At 39.8% G+C, this 16,725-nt stretch overlaps 2 protein-coding genes across 2 annotated transcripts; both read right to left on the bottom strand.

Moving 5' to 3' along the window:
• Positions 1-813: 813 nt before the first annotated feature.
• LOC128734847 (alpha-L-iduronidase) lies at positions 814-12,075 on the bottom strand. Its single transcript, XM_053829223.1, has 7 exons — positions 11,780-12,075; positions 4,294-4,493; positions 4,138-4,233; positions 3,767-4,070; positions 2,916-3,707; positions 2,740-2,864; positions 814-943 (listed from the first exon to the last, which is right to left on the bottom strand). Exons 1-7 carry the CDS (start codon positions 12,064-12,066, stop codon positions 867-869), a joined length of 1,881 nt encoding a protein of 626 aa, XP_053685198.1. The 5' UTR covers positions 12,067-12,075; the 3' UTR covers positions 814-866.
• A 6-nt stretch (positions 12,076-12,081) lies between these two features.
• Positions 12,082-14,410, bottom strand: LOC128734846 (PRADC1-like protein). Its single transcript, XM_053829221.1, has 3 exons — positions 14,164-14,410; positions 13,843-14,098; positions 12,082-12,558 (listed from the first exon to the last, which is right to left on the bottom strand). The coding sequence occupies exons 1-3, from the start codon at positions 14,252-14,254 to the stop codon at positions 12,264-12,266; spliced, it is 642 nt and encodes a 213-aa protein (XP_053685196.1). The 5' UTR covers positions 14,255-14,410; the 3' UTR covers positions 12,082-12,263.
• Positions 14,411-16,725: the final 2,315 nt, after the last annotated feature.

Consider the following 16,725-nt stretch of genomic DNA (forward strand, 5'->3'; position numbering starts at 1 on the left):
GATAAAAAGAAGCGTATGTGCTTGTTGCTGAATCAAACCAGTATCTTATTCTTTTTGTTTTGTCATCCAGATGTCTCGGCAGTATGCATTAACATTACCGTGTATTACCATGCGCTTCCATTGAACAACATTTCCATATAAACTTTAGCCATGATTTCTCAGACTACACCTATATAAGCAGTAGTGCAGTGAAGTTATTGGTACATAGGACTACACTATGATGCATATGGTTCAGTTCAAAACCTGTGAGCAATAGTGATAATTGTTTCCTTGTGAGTCAATCTCAATCCAACCTGTTTTTACTGTTTTTACGAGAGGAAGGGTCCCGTAAAACAATCACAGCTTTCAGATGTCTTTTTCTTTGAGTGAATGTAAAAATATGAAATACGTGGCAAACATACAAATATCATTCTGGTTACTGTACGTATGGCAAAAGTCCGCACGATTATTATATTCATGGCTATCGTCCGGTCACTCGGTCACTCATACAAACATACGCACATTGGCTTTTATAAATAGATAGAAAAGAAATAAATTAATAAAGTGAAACACGTGTCCTGGACTCGCAAGGTTAATAATATGTAATATAAATTTCCAATAATACCTGTTAAACCAATAACTTTACCGGTTACGCAAACTCGGATCGACCAAGTGTTATAGCCATCAATTACTTTAATTCAGAAACACACACTGTATATTAAATATAACACAGCAATTTTTCTGATGTGGTCAAGGCATTTCAGATATATAAATAAATTGAACGTCAACAGGATAAAATGTATCAATGTTTACCGGTGAATAAACAAACCTAGTAGCTACATCAATCTAATTAAACCTATTATTGATATCAATCGTAACCGTTTTAATCATCCTTTATAATAATTGACTTTCGAGAATGCTCCTAGACGACCAAACATATCCACAGACCGAATTCGATACATGCCTAATTGATGGGAAGAAAGAAAAAAAAGCAATATGTTAATTGTCATAGATATAGGGGCTTTTATGCCTCCCAGTTGGCTTCGAGGTATGACGCTGGCCTAATAAGCCAGTCGTCGTATGTTCGAATCTCGGCTGGGAGAGGCTGTTAGAGTCAATAGGATCGTAACAAATGGCCCTGCAATTGTCCTGTACTTTAACAGCTGGCTGCGAAGTCTGTCGTATAAAAACAAAAGGTCCAGTTTCGATAACGGAATGTAGCACCTAGGCTTTGCTTTGCTTTTTTATAGGGACTTTTATTGTCCAACCAATTTGTGTCTCAAAGTGTTAGAATAACAATAATGTCAAGAAAATAAGAGTACAATGTTAATAACAACTTTCAATATTTACATAACTGTGTTACCATGAGGCGTGTCATAAAGAAACTACATGAATACTAATTCAACAGTGAGAAACAATTGCTGAAGTCTTGAAGCTACAGAAGACTGCTTCTTATGGAAAAATACAGTTAATTATTTACTCAACATCTTTCCAAAAAGCAAACTAATTTACATCGAGATAATAGTGACTCACAGAAAGCATGTTCCACATCAGTGACAATCTCGAAAACCGTTTCTCAAATCAAGCGTGCGAAACTCAAACTACAAACAAGCAACTTGAATTAGCGGAAGTGCGTTTATTTGCTCTACCCATTTCCATTTCGTACCATTTGGAGCAGAAAATTCAATCCCATAGATCATAGAGCGAATCCTTCGGCATAGTCGCTTTCGGCAAACAAAGTTTACCGCCAGTCTGTGTAACACGATTGTTTGCAAAACTTAACTTTGCGGTGCTGATTCGAAGTTTAAATTGGATGTATCCGAGGAAAATAGAGATTTTTAATTATACCTTGGGTGAAGATTAAGTTCAGAAATCAATCAGCAACAGCAGGACGGTATGCGCCCGGAAGGCCTTTTCACTGTACACGAAGAGTAGTGATAGGTATTTAGCAGTTTCTATTTGTGTTGTGAAATATCACAAAGCTGTGCTGCAATATATTTACCTCATTCGATCGGCACAGGTAAGTAAATTCTTCGACATGTGTTTTGGGCATTCGATTTGGATGTGCTCCTATCACATTTGGTGATTTGAATGGCTGTGAAATGTGGCTATGATGTCTTGATTCCAACAACAATATTCTTTAAAAATGAAAAACTTCCATTTAAAATACTTCAAGGTACACATCCACATGGGATTTCTTTGTATTAGAAACTTGACGTATAAAAGACGTTTGATAGACGCGTGATCTGAGTTTTCCTTTAATTTTATATGAGGGAATAAATGAAACTGGGTAGTTTTGGTTAAATACACCATTTCTATTGCAACTTGCAAGTTTTCATCATATATGTAAGCCACAACTACTCAAATTTTTCTTTGAATTGCGTTATTATATTACGCAATTAAATACGACACAACCCAAACATTTTACTAAGGAATGTTCATTTTATAAAGGGGACTTGTTTTTCAACGATATAAGGTTAATTCTTAGCGAAAAGTTATGCAAAAATCGCGAAGTGTTCAAAATCTGCGGTCTTCAAAGTCGTTAAGAAGTATGGAAAACTTCTAAGCTTCATTTGGGATCATTTCCTTTCGCCATTTTCTGGCTCTTAAACGGGATTTAGAGTGATTCTGAGCTTAATACGTGATCATTTTCTATTTTGGTATTTTGGAATATTTCTAGCTACCCTGATAAAATAATAGCTGTGCATCTAACTCTAACGAATAAGCCGTTTTAATAAGTTATTACTGGATACTACTTACCTTCCACCCCTATCGTTTCATTGGACACAAACTGGAAAAACAGGAATGGTGTATGCAAACCCAAATTCAACTGCGTCCATTGCGTTTGGTGCGTCCTGAACCACACTTCATAACCAACGATGCACCTGTTACGTAAAAAATATATAAAAATGATTCGAAATATTAGTTCAACTAACCTTGCTGCTGTTAACTCGTCCCTCCAAAATATCATCACCTCGAAGGCAAACACTTTTCTGATGCGAACATTTGTGACTTGCGGTGGCGCTGTGTTCTCCTTGCTACATAGCCGAACTGCTAAAATGCACGGAACTCGCAAGTTAAGCTCAAGCTGCTGACTTCCATTGGAAATGATTGCTGGTCCTTTCAGTATACTTGGAAATTGAACAGACCGCATGGCGGCAAATTGTGATTTTGATGGATACGATGGCTTTTGGAAAAATTCCCACACCAAACTTGGGTCGTTTACACCGTCTTCAAGCGCTTCCACTAGATAAGCTATATGCTTGTTCTGATCGTTATATAATGTCAAGTTCAAATCCAAAGAAATTCTTTTTACAAATGGATCGAAAGTATCATTGGACAAACAGAAAAGAATACAGGAATAAAACGGTTTTCGCTGATAGGATACTATGTAACTGAGATTTCCGAGCAGATTAATGGTTTCGGAAGCAAACGGTCCAAGATTGGCAAGCATACCAAGAGCAGGGTAGACCGACTTAACAACATACTGCACATGTCTTGGGTGCGTTGCATTCATTTGAAAACGTGCCAGCAACGTTCGCTGGTTAAATTCGAATGGATGATAACTAAGAAAGCCGTTGTCATGAGAAATCGATTCCAAATTCGAAAAAGTACCATTAGCCATAGCAGACCAATGTTGAAGCACAGTTGATACCAACATGGAACCATATTTCAGATTTGATTGAAATTCTCTTGGAGTTGACCAACTCACAATCGGATCAGCTTCACTGAAATCATATGCTTTCTATAAAAATAATTATATGTAATGCGTTTTCTATATACTCACTCATTCGAAAAGTTAAACGATGCCAAATTCGGATAACTCTCCCAAATCTGTTTCATCAGTTCTAACTCGCTATTTAGTATTTCGCTAGCTCTAACTCCAAGCCCCTTCCTGTGAAAAGTTATCACATCAAATGGACATCGATGAGGCCTTTCATTACACAATTTGAGAAGTGTCCAGCAAAATGGATGATGTTGTTCATTGCGAAACAGTCCGGCTGGACCCCTGAGTGGAAAACGAACATCACCGAGTAATCGACCAGCAGCATCCAAACCAAGCCGAAGAGAGTAGATATAATTGACGTATTCTAAAATAAAAGATAGTAAAAATATAAAACAAGCACTAAAAAACGCGTCGTAAAACTCAAAATCTACCATCCGTCGTGAAATTCAGCATGTTGTAACCCTTAAGATCCGGTTCATTCCACGATTCAAATCTCCAATGGGTTACATAATTAATTCCATATCGATCTGGTAAAAAACATAAACTTGTGATCATTCATAGAATGGCAATTTCCTCGGTAATCTTACGCAGGTATCGGGCCGCAATTTGCATTGTCAAATCTGTCCAAAAATAGGCAAATCGATGCTCCTTCTCGTTTCCGTACGAGACATTGCTCGGAATTCCCATAAGTTCAAAGCCAGGGTATAAACCAAATTCGTGCAGCTTATCAAGCAGCATGTCCAGTTTGGAAAAATCATAGAATAGCGATTTGTTGGCATCATAGTGTCTGAAAATGATTAGTTTTAAAACAGAGCGGTAATAAGATGAATTTCACAGAGTTAACTACAAATTCTGTCACGTGCTAACGTAAGAACCGGACAATCTACATTTAGTGGGACACAGTCGGACAACGGGACACAACACTTATGGTTCTTGCAAGACAGTTCAATTAATCTTTTTACACGTCTGTAAACATTTTAACCATTTATTCACTAATGTTCCTTCGTTGAACGTCTAGAACGTAGAAGAATCTGCAGATAATGATTTCTAATTATTATTCTGACAGATACATACGTATTTCTTCTCATACAGATAACGTTTGTTATTTGTATGAATATATTTAACAAGTTTGTAAAAATCGTGACTTATTTCGAATATTACTGAAGAAGTTAGTTATCCTCCTTGATTGATTCGTAATGAACAATATAAACGGCGATAAAGAATTTCTTTCAGACTGTTCGGATGTTTATCTTGATTCAATGTTTTTACTCTAACATTGTGAACAATCGTTCGTATAGTCTTTCACTTGCTGTTCATATTCGGAAATCAATTAATGATATTACATCACTGCTTAACATATTTTATCTAAGCAGTACGCAAACCTCACGAAAGAATTTTATTATTCGATCAACTATTTCAACATAAAACAATAACTGATTACTAAATTTTCTGCATGTACTACTCCCTCCCACAACTCGTAAAACGTACGCTCAGACAACAACGTACCCTTATTACATTGCTGTTCCTATCTTCCAATTGACAGGCCAAAGCAGATCTTTCAAATCCATTGCTTTGATTACCGATTTTATGAATACTGTTAATCTCAGACAATGTGTCTACATGCGGTGTGTTTTGTATTGGTGATGTATTGATTGAAAATCGAACTCTGGAACAAACAATAGGTTCGATCTTGCTGGCAATTTTCTCTTTTTGCAGCATTTATTAATTTACAGCATTTATTAATTTGCTACAATTTATCACAACTTACGAATTGATCGATTGTTAAATATCCCTTAAATCTTTTAAAGCAATTGAAAAAGTTAAACAACTCGAAGTTATACAGTTCAATAACTTGAATCAGAGTTAAATGGCTTGATTAGGCACAAATCTTCCACATGATTGTGAGGAACGTGCTGCTCGAGCCAAAGATGCTGATACCTGCTGATAAATGGCTTGATGCTAGTTATGAATCTTCACTAGATGATATAATCCATTTTATTGCACCAAATCAAATATATTGTTCCGAACAAGTACCAGTACAAGAGCATTATGTAATAGTCTTAACATAATTTACGATTTAGAAACGATGCGTTAAAACAAAATAGCCAGGTTTAAACATTATTGAAGTTCGGTTTAGGCACAGAAGAATTTTTAATCCTCTCTATAAATTATCGATTCCAAATCCCGTACAAATTCCTTCGAAATCCGTTCCGTGCTTGAATCAGAAAAGAAACTCTCCCCGGGGCCGGAACCGGCCATATGGCCTCTGAGAGACATGAGATGATCGCCAATCGCTATTTTGTCGAATGCTGATGTTTTTTGTTATGCGACACGACATATTTTACTGATGCTGAAATGTCTCTTTATGGGAATCGGTTCCGGATTCATAGTGTCCCCCCGGATCCGGAAGGTGCGCGCCATGGCTCGTAACTGCGGCAAAGTAACTGATATGTCCACAGTCGATGATATATTTACAAAAATCAACTGATTTCAAACAAATTTAAAATATTTGGCAACTTTATCTAATAAAGCCATGTCGCGGTCCCCCAAGGAACTCCGGAATAACTCCGGGGCCATAAGAAATATGGCGATTATCCATAGGTATTATAAAAATAGAAAAGATTTTCGGGAAATCTCCCAAATTTGGTGAAAAAATATTGAAAGATAAAAAAGTTACGACCATTTTAGTGAATTTTGCGGTGCTAAAAATGATGTGGACCTTAGAGGGGTTAATACAGCTCGGGGTTCATGCGTCTGCGCCATACTCCATTTTCCATTTTGCCACCATTGATCGCAGAATTTTACGCTCAAAAACCCCAAGCACTCGTTGGTCAGCTTCCTTTAGCGTTTATAATTCATGTCCGTACAGGGTCACCGGGAGGATTAGTGTTCTGTAGAGCGCCGATTTTGTGCGAATTTGCAAACTACGGGACATCAGCTGGCACTTAATCCGTAGAAAGCCCGATTCGCGGCAGCAATTCGTCGTTTCACTTCACGGCTTACATCGTTATCACATGTATCGAGCGTACCAAGATATATGAATTCCTCAACTACTTCATATCGTTTCCCATCAAGCTCCACCAGCACCGCTTAGACTCTAACGTTCCCTGCCAGCAACCATGTACTTCGTTTTTGCGGTGTTAATGGTAAGTTTAAAAGACCTAAAGGCATCTTCCACTGCTTTACGGTCGATTCCAATGACCTCGACGTCATCCGCAAAATCAAGAAGCATGTGGGATTTCATGATGATAGTCCCGTTTCCAACCACATTTGCTCTTCGTATTGCACCTCCCAAGGCAATGTTGAATAGCAGGTTAAAGAGTGCATCCCCTTGCTTCAGTACATCCAACGTCACGAAAACGGCTGATGTCTCACCCTCTATTCTGACGCATGATTTTGACCTATCCAGCGTCGCACTAATCAACGTAATTACTTCCGTCGGAAAACCATGTTCTAGCAACCGTACGCCGCCTTAAAGTCCACAAACAGATGATGAGTCTGCAAGTTGTATTCCAGGAACTTCTCTAACAACTGACGCAGGGTAAACATCTGTTTCGTCGTGGAGCGATCCTCACGAAAACCAGCTTGGTACTCGCCGACGGCGGACTCCGCTAACGGTCTCAGTCAAAACAAAACAGGATACGGGAAAGAACCAAATTTTTGAACTCGAGTTCGACTCCAGTCGAAATAGAGCAAATGAGGTCATCCATCCATTCCTCCGGCATTTGTTCTTTGTCGTAGAGCCTGAAAATGATCCGGTGGATTGTTTCATACAGATGCTCGCTCCCCGCTTTTAGAAGTTCTGCTGGGATACCGTCCTTCCCAGCAGCTTTACCGTTTTTCTGCTCACTAATTGCCTTCTTAACCGCTTCCTTTGTTGATGACTCCACAGCTTGACCATCGCTCACAATTCTTATCCTATTTCTGCTGATCTCCATGTTTACTGCTCCATTCAACAACATCTGGAAGTGCTCCTTTCACCTGGCTGCTACCGCCGATTTGTCAGTAAGCAGGTTGCCAGCATTGTATTGCACATCACAGACATGGCAAAAGTCCTGATCCTCGCCGTTTTGTAGAAACTGATCCATGTGTCGTTGCTGGCGAATCTCTCCTCTGCATCGGCGAGCATGTGCTTCTTCTACTCGCGCGTTTGACGTAGAACTACATCTTACTTTAATAGGGTAGCATGCTACGAAAACAAAAATGATCGTGATTCGAAAAAGTGCTAGATATAGATAGCTCGATCAATGGTATGGAGCTCAGTAGATGCTCATTTGGCTACAGCGCCTCAACGAAACAAAATTCGAAAAAGTAATGTAAAGCGCAATTGTGGAGTTAATTATTATCTACAATATTGTTGAAGCAAGTAAAGATTTATCTTTTGTATTTACGGCACTATAAGGCTGCTACCCCGTCGGTAGCGAAAGTACGAATAAAACCCGAATAAAGCTCGTCAATCGTTCATAATCGTTCGAATATTCGTATTCCTCACAGAAATTTTCGAATATTTTTAATCGAACACCATTAGCACGAATACACTCAACCCCCGCTAATATGAAAAACAGCTCGTTCAGATTGGGCGAGTTCATTTTTAATCTGAATATTTGGTAACTCTATTCATTTTCACACACGCGCAAGACGCGCACCCTATGAACTTGTTGTTTTGATTTGACGAAAACAAACGTTTCGAAAACATCTCAAATATGCGCGAATTCTAAAGGTTCGGTTTGTATAATACGAAATTGGCTCGGCAGTTTCGACTAAAATGGTCTATTTTGAGTGCTGGAGAGAGATAAGTTGCATATGAGCTATATTGCCAAAGCTCCTGAGCAAGAGGAAACGCATTAAGATTTTCTGCTTTTTTTTAATTTACCGGTCCACTTTAACGTCAATTGTGTGTGACGCTTGATCGGTTTTTAATGTGAATGCATTCATACCACCGGGGTACAGATTAAAAATGTTCAGATCAAAGAAGGTCATTCCAACGGGGGTACACGGTAGTTGAATTAATCGATTAGTGCAGACAACGCTCACCGATTAATCGGTAATCGAATAATTGAAAATTTCGGACATCACTAAGCGCTCTTTTTGCTACCAGCGGAGTATCAGCCCCATAGCCCCCAAATACAAAAGATAAAACTTTGATTTCTTCAACAATATTGTAGATAATGATTAACTCTACAATTACCCTTTACAATACTTTTTCGTTGAAGCGCTGTAGTCAAATGAGCATCTAATGAGCAGAAAACTGAAAATGAAGTCTGTCTACAATAGGCTCTAATCACGGAACTCCCTTTGTCCGGAATTTGGTTATCGAAGTTCCTGAATAGCAGCGATCTACACTCCGAGACGATGTTGTATCCGAGCAAGCAAGCTAGGTCATGCCGGTTCATGGAATATTCTGACATTCCAATTATCCAATCGTTATCCACTTATCGTAATAATTACGTGTTACATATTAGGTTGGTAACCGGCTGGATAATGCGTCATTGCCTGTAGCTTACCTGTAGGTATAAAATGAACCCTCACGTGGACCTTAGCGTCTAATCCAGTAACTCCCATTCCTACATTCTCCTGGTATCAGCCGCAATACGGGCAACCGTAGTGAAGAACCCCGGTGTAAACTAAGGTAGTATACGGACACGGAAACATCTACTTATACTAATGCTGCGTAGATACGTGAAGTCGATGTGAATTAGAAAGACTATTCCGGGCTAATGACGCGCAAGTTTTACATGAATCTCGTAAGAGCTACACAACGAAACGTGACCTATGTAGGGACGAGGAAGGGCATCTTATCACAAACAAGCGTGAGGTGATCGACGATGTTGCAAATTGAGTGTGATAAACATAGCGTATAACGCTTGCTCCACTGAAGAACACTTGCGAAAAACTGCCTCTGGTGCTGTGTGTGCATAAATTCTGCTATCTACACACTCGTGAGTGCACAGCCTCGTGGCGTCTTCCTGCACGGCCCGCTCACGAAGCAAACCAATGCCAACAACTCGTTACACACACATGTGTACTTCGCGCTTACTAGTACTTGGCAGGTGGAAGCAGTTTTTCTATGAACATCTTATTGACGAATTTGAAGAGATGCGAGTCTAACGGAAGTTAAGCTAGGATTATAGTGTCCCACCTGATCTTCAAGAGGTCAAATGTGGAATCGGGTAATTAAGACCAATTCAGCCGCTAGTAAGCACCGCCACTAGCACAGCTTTATAAACACATCCGAGAAACACTGGCAACAGCACTACGCTTGGTTATTTTCAAAATTTAGGAGAAGTTATCAGAGGAATCGATAGAAAGAGCTGTTTCAAGTGTTTGTCCCATCTACCAAATCTACCGGGGATCGGCTTGACTGGCGCAACTATCGCGGCATGACGCCGATGAACGCCGCTTACTAAATACTCTCCTAGACACTGTTACGTCGGCCGTCACCGATAACACAAGGTTTAGTAGGGAATTATCAAGCGGGCTTTATGATAGCGGACACTTTGTCCGGCGACGCAACTAATAAAGAGCTACATTGGACTGAGCGGTGTGTTTCGTTAGCATCTCAGGGACACCTTCGAAAGGGACTCGAGACGCGGCGAGGGTCGAAATAGGGTGACGGCTTATCCTGTATGGTTTTCAACGTCGCCCTTGAAGGGGTAATCTGAAGGGCGTGTATCGAAACAAGAATAACGGGTTTTAGTAAAGGTAGCCAGGAAATTTGCTACGGCGGAGGCAATCTCCGCTAGACGCTGCGTAGTCGAGAGTATCTAGCTAAAAATTGTTGTCGAGAGTTTTGGGCTGCGGACGGTAACCGTTGACGGCGATGAACTAGAAAGGGTAGATGAGTTCGTGTCTTTGGTATCGCTAGTGACCACTAGCTATTCAACCTTACTAATCCGCACCTACTTTTCTGGTCTAACCTCTGATTTCGACAGACTTATACGAGCCATTGAAGGCTCCCATACATATATGAACATGTTGGCACAAAATGTTAGCGAATTCAGGTTTGGCCAACACGCTCGGCTATGTGTGAGTGCGACGAACCAAGCTGGCAAAAGCAGATGTGCTCGGCGCTTGACCTGAATTACCTATCAATATTTTGTTCATTTACATTCCAACATATGCGTATGTGTATGCGCGTCTTAACACTAACCTCCAAACCATCGTATACTGGGCCGTTGACCGCAAACCCAAAGAAAACACTGGTCATCGTCTTCAGAAAGGCCGGGCCAATCTCGCCATAAAACAGCATTTTTTGCAACGAACCTTAGACTAAAACTAGATCGCAGTATGACTTAAGCTCATCCAGTGAACCACGTCGTTATAACGTCGACGATTTACTTCGGTGCTCTCTACGCAAACGCGATGAAAGCTGGTAAATGCGGTGATAATGTCCGACTTCGTGTACGATGATGTCGTATACCATCCTTAACTCGCTGTTTCAAATCTGCTGTATCGTTTGTCTACAACCTGCAGCGATGAGACAGACACAAGTGCCACCGTTCAAAATTCTCTCCTCGGAAGCGACCTAATGTTCAACTATCGTAAGGTAAAAATATGCTGCTTCACGCGACAAGCCTACCCAACGACATTCAGCAAAACCTGCAACCCGGACAGCAGCAACGATTGCGATGTCTCATCGTTCTGATACATACTATGAGTGGAAAAATTGTGCTTATATATCTGCTGGAACGGTCTCTCAACAAACGCCAAGTTAAGTTTTTTTTACATATTAAGAAGAATTATAATATAGTTTTATTTCCCAAATTATTAGTTCTATTCAATTTGATCTTTCAATATTTTCACTACTTTTTACTTGACTCGATACAAAATTGTTAAACAAATAGGCTATCGTAATAGATAAACAAACAAATAACAAAAATTGTTTAAAAGTAAAACAGGGTGCTCTCAATGATCGAGGAATGGTTTATATGGCACCAAGCTTGGGATTTGCACATTATGAGGACCAAAGGAGATCAACTGTATGGGGTTCGAACACGTGAATACAATAAGTCAGATCAGTAAATTAATTCAGAGCGCATGCTGTCTATCAATATTTGGCAAATAGGTACTCACGAAAACTGTATCATCTCTAACAACCAGTGGATCCGAACATACTTCAGTCCCTCATTAGGTAAGGATCCAATTATTTCCAAATTCAGCAGGCTATCGTCCGAAAGCAAGAAAGTGGCAGTGTTTTCACGAGGTTCCGGTGGACATAATCCGGTACTAACCCAGAATCTCGGCAATGGTCTACCATCCTGAAGAACCTCATTGAAATCAATATCGATATGATGTCGATTCAACGAAGAGACAACAGAGTTCACAATCAACAACAGCAGCAGCAGCAGCAAAACATTCATTTTATTGAACAAGTTCAACTCAGTTTATTCAGTTCAATTAATATGAAGATAGTCTCTCTTCCTTTTTTACATTCTCACAGGTTGACTAGAAAATTAGTCTCTCTAAACAGTCATAATACCATGAGGGTTTACTCCGTAAAATCTAGAATCTATGTTTCACTGCAAAAAATAAACATATCCATCACCGCTCAAATAAATCACCACTGCAGCCACGGTGGCTGATTGATCAAATGTGGCGCCACAAACGTCAGATTAACCGGGAGGTTCACTAGCGCATACCGTCTGCTCAGTTTGGTCAGTGTGCGTCGGATGATGAGTCCATTTCTACCCAGCAAAAAAGCGGCCGGAATGTTGGTATCACGATCCGTCTTATCGTGAATCATCTCAATGTAGTAGTCGTATTCATCCGAATTGTTGTCAACTTCGGTGATTATCACTGCCTGACCGCCGACCTTCTCGATGTTAATTGCTTTTGATAGGAAAGAGCACTCGCTGAAAGAGAAAAAAAATGCTGACTTGTTATTCGATTCGCATCGTGGAAATGTGCACTTGCTGATCTTGCTGTTTTAGTGCTCGTGAGATGTTTATATCAGAAAGCTGTATTTTTAAATTTGATTGACATACATTGATACATCTGAACTACAATTCACAAAAAGTGCTGCAGCTTCTGCTTAAATAATGACTTTTGACACTGACTGTTTCTTTACTACCTCATATTGTCAGTACCGGACAATTTACGCTTAAAAAGGCTGGGTAATATTGGAAATGTATAGCCAAAGCAAGTACTTTGTAAACTACTTTGTAAACCAAACAGCGGAAAATTAAATAAAATGAAACGAGAGCCCGCATACTCGTATATTGCGCGCAAAAGTATTGCTACTGTTGTCTTCCCCACTAAAAATCAGCCATGCAGCTTTGCTATTGCTTCGCAAGGAGCAAAAAAATAAAAACTAAAATGAAATGATCCTTTAATAACAGAATCTTTTCGGATGCCCACATACACTTCCGGAAGTGTTACGCCAATAAATGAAAATTAGTTTTTTTATTCCTACAAACCAGGGACCTAGACTTGGACAAATATGATTTCTAGAGGATGGCGCATTATGCTGTAAGATTGGTAATTGTAGAATCAGCCGTATTATTTAAATACTCCTACTATATATCAGACCTACTTATAACTCATTTATGTTATGACTAGAATTGCTAAATGCCAAACAGTTTCATTCCAAACCAGTGTCTGCGGTTATTCCATCCAAGTGAAAGTTATTCCCGGCTAGTTTCGAACATTGCCGACAACCATTTTAAAGCCAGATTTTTTAGAAATGTTTAAAGTCAATTTTTTCGACTAAAAACCTTACTTTTATGCTTGAATGTCCGCCATTTTGTTATGCATTCGAATTTAAAAAGAAAGATGGGTCAAACACGAGATAATTTAATATACTTTCATGTCGTCTTGGAATTTTTCAATTCGGATAAGCCCCCCAGCGCCAATTCATGGTACCGCAAATCCTGTTTTTTTCGAATGATCATGTTCAAGGAGCCGTAGGGGAGAGGGGAAGAGGTTCACATATGCAACAAAATTGTAAATATTAGTATAAAGTGCAAAGTTTAGAATGCAAAAAACCCGAATCAATAATTCGCTTTTCGCGTTATCGAGAAAAAAATATTTAAAATAAGGCAAAAAATATGATGTAAAAAGTACTATGCCCCCTTAACAATTACTAAACACATGCAGATATTGTCTGCCGGCTGTCTAGTAAATAACAATGTACATACCCCCGTTCCACGAGCGCGATGTTGCCTTTCAAGTCTCGTTCATTGAGAATATGAGCGTCGCACGCATCCGACGGAATGGCTGGAACAAGCTTGCCCTCCGTTACCTTGAAGGACGCGCCGAACGTACTGCCAAAATCCTTCGCCGGTCGGATCCGGTAAGTGTACTCCAACTCTGGAGGGTCAATAATTTCGAAGAACACGTCACCGGCTATAATATCTTGGGTTCGGATTCCATCGTACATGTGAAGATTATTCGCTAGTTGTATAAAAAATTTAATAGATTAGACAAACTTTTCGACATTGCTTCGAATGATCACATACCTCCACTATTTACTAACGTGGCTATACTGAGCAACACAGCTACGACTATCGGAACAACTGTCTTACATGAATAGTACACAGGAAGGGTCATTTTAGTCCACCCTCAACGTCTGTCGAGTTGGCGATTTTCATAGTTCAGCAGCACCCGATACTGATAAGATTTAAAATCACTGATAAGAATTCCGAACGATATTTTCTTTCCAGAACTTCCACAAAACTGAAAACACAACACACCAATCAAATAAAAACACATGCACTGTTCGCAAATAACGGTATTATCGCGTAAATGTCAGCTTGACAGCCGGGTTGCCAAATGAACATGCTAAAGGATACTTTCGCAAAACGTCGTATCTGCATAAACTGCAATATCTGCATAAATAAATGCGAATGAAATAAAAAAGTTAGATAGTATTTACATGCATTTCATTCGACAATTGTAGATGATGAAAATAGCCAATAACAATGAAGTAATTTGCGGTTTCGTCACCAACGAGAATGACATTTGCTGAGGATCGCTTATGTAGGAGTGAGAGGGGAGCAAAGAGTGGAGGAGAGGATCCGGGAGTTTGGAATTTGATGTTGTTGATATTACTCCTACTGCAAACAGCCTCAGCGAGGGCCTCAGCTAATGTCAAAATTTCTTTATGTGTGTGCGTGGTGGAATACTTCATTATCCCGCATTTTGCACCTTACCACAGAGAACAGACATTCATCTTGAAGCCGCAACGTGTGTAAAAGCTCAGCGGCCATTTTGAAAGTATGTGGTAATGCTCCCGCTACGTGGCGCTCACATCACTAACAGAATGGGCTTTGCTTGTAAATGTCTGTCAGCATATATCAAAGCTTTCGTCGTATTTTCACCAAAGCAAAGTTGCTGCAGCAACTGACGTATTGTTTACCCAATTCATTGCACTAAAATAAAGATAAACATTTATCAAAAATAGCAATATTGGACTAATTTAATTTAAATCCTTGATTTTGATTACGAATTTTAAAAATGTATGAGCCATTAGCATACAGGCCGCGATTTTAGCGACCGCCAATGAATCAAAGCCAAACGCTCCAACATCGGCGGCCCTCGATGAAGTGGCAAAGGTTTTCTGGTGCTCAAAGATGAAAAGTCCACTGCTATTACCACCGCGGCGGGGGCCATGCTGCGTGTGACGATGAAATGGTACAATCCAATGCGGAAAAACACTAAATACGATGCATGTTTGCCATACTTTGAAAAAATTGAATTGCGGTTTGGTTTCTGTTTTCAATGTGTACCGTGTTCAATCTATACCTATAAAGAAGGATTTCTGTCTGTCTGTCTGTCTGTCTGTCTGTCTGTCCTGTGTTCCTTATAGAATCAAAAACTACTGAACCAATCGGCGTGAAAATTTGCATGTAGAGGTTTTTGGGGCCAGGAAAGGTTTTAGTGATGGTTAGAGACCCCTCCCCCCACTAAGAGGGGGGGCTCCCATACAAATGAAACACAAATTTCTGCATAACTCGAGAACTAATCAAGCAAATAGAACCAAATTTGGCATGTGGGTTTTCGGTGACAAGAATTTATTCTAGGGTAATTTAAGACCCCTCCCCTCTTTATAACGGGAATTATAACTCCTCTCCCCTTTAAGAGGGGGGGTTTCCATACAAATTTCCTCATAACTCGAGAACTAATCAAGCAAATGGAACCAAATTTGGCATGTGAAGGTTTTCGAGGGCAAGAAAATTTTCTATGTTGAATTAGGACCCCTCCTCACTTTAAGAGGGGGGGCTCCTGTACAAATGAAATACCAATTTCCTCATAACTCGAGAATTAATCAAGCAAATGGAACCAAATTTGGCATGTGTGTGTTTTTGAAGACAAAATTTTTTTCTATGATGAATTGGGACCCCTCCCCACTTTGAGAGGGGGGGGGGCTCCTATACAAACGAAATACAAATTTCCTTATAACTCGAGAACTAATCCAGCAAATGGAACCAAATTTGGCATGTAGGTGTTTTTGGAGGCAAGAATGTTTTCTATGATGAATAAGAACCTCTCCCCACTTTAGGAGGGGGGGCTCCTATACAAATGAAATACAAATTTCCTCATAACTCGAGAACTAATCAAGCAAATAGAACCAAATTTGGCATGTGGGTGTTTTCGGTGACAAGAATTTATTCTATGGTAAATTGAGACCCCTCCCTCTTTATAAGGGGAATTGTAACTCCTCTCCCCTTTAAGAGGGGGGGCTTCCATACAAATTTCCTCATAACTCGAGAACTAATCAAGCAAATGGAACCAACTTTGGCATGTGAAGGTTTTCGAGGGCAAGAAAATTTTCTACGGTGAAATAGGACCCCTCCCCACTCTAAGAGGGGGAGCTCCTGTACAAATGAAATACAAATTTCCTCCTAACTCGAGAACTAATCAAGCAAATAGAACAACATTTGGCATGTGGGTGTTTTTTTTGGTGACAAGAATTTATTCTATGGTGAATTGAGACCCCTCCCCTCTTTATAAGAGGAATTATAACTCCTCTCCCCTTTAAGAGGGGGGACTTCCATACAAATTTCCTCATAACTCGAGAA

The sequence above is a fragment of the Sabethes cyaneus genome, chromosome 2, assembly GCF_943734655.1.
Source record: "Sabethes cyaneus chromosome 2, idSabCyanKW18_F2, whole genome shotgun sequence".
In the NCBI taxonomy this organism is placed as follows: domain Eukaryota; kingdom Metazoa; phylum Arthropoda; class Insecta; order Diptera; family Culicidae; genus Sabethes; species Sabethes cyaneus.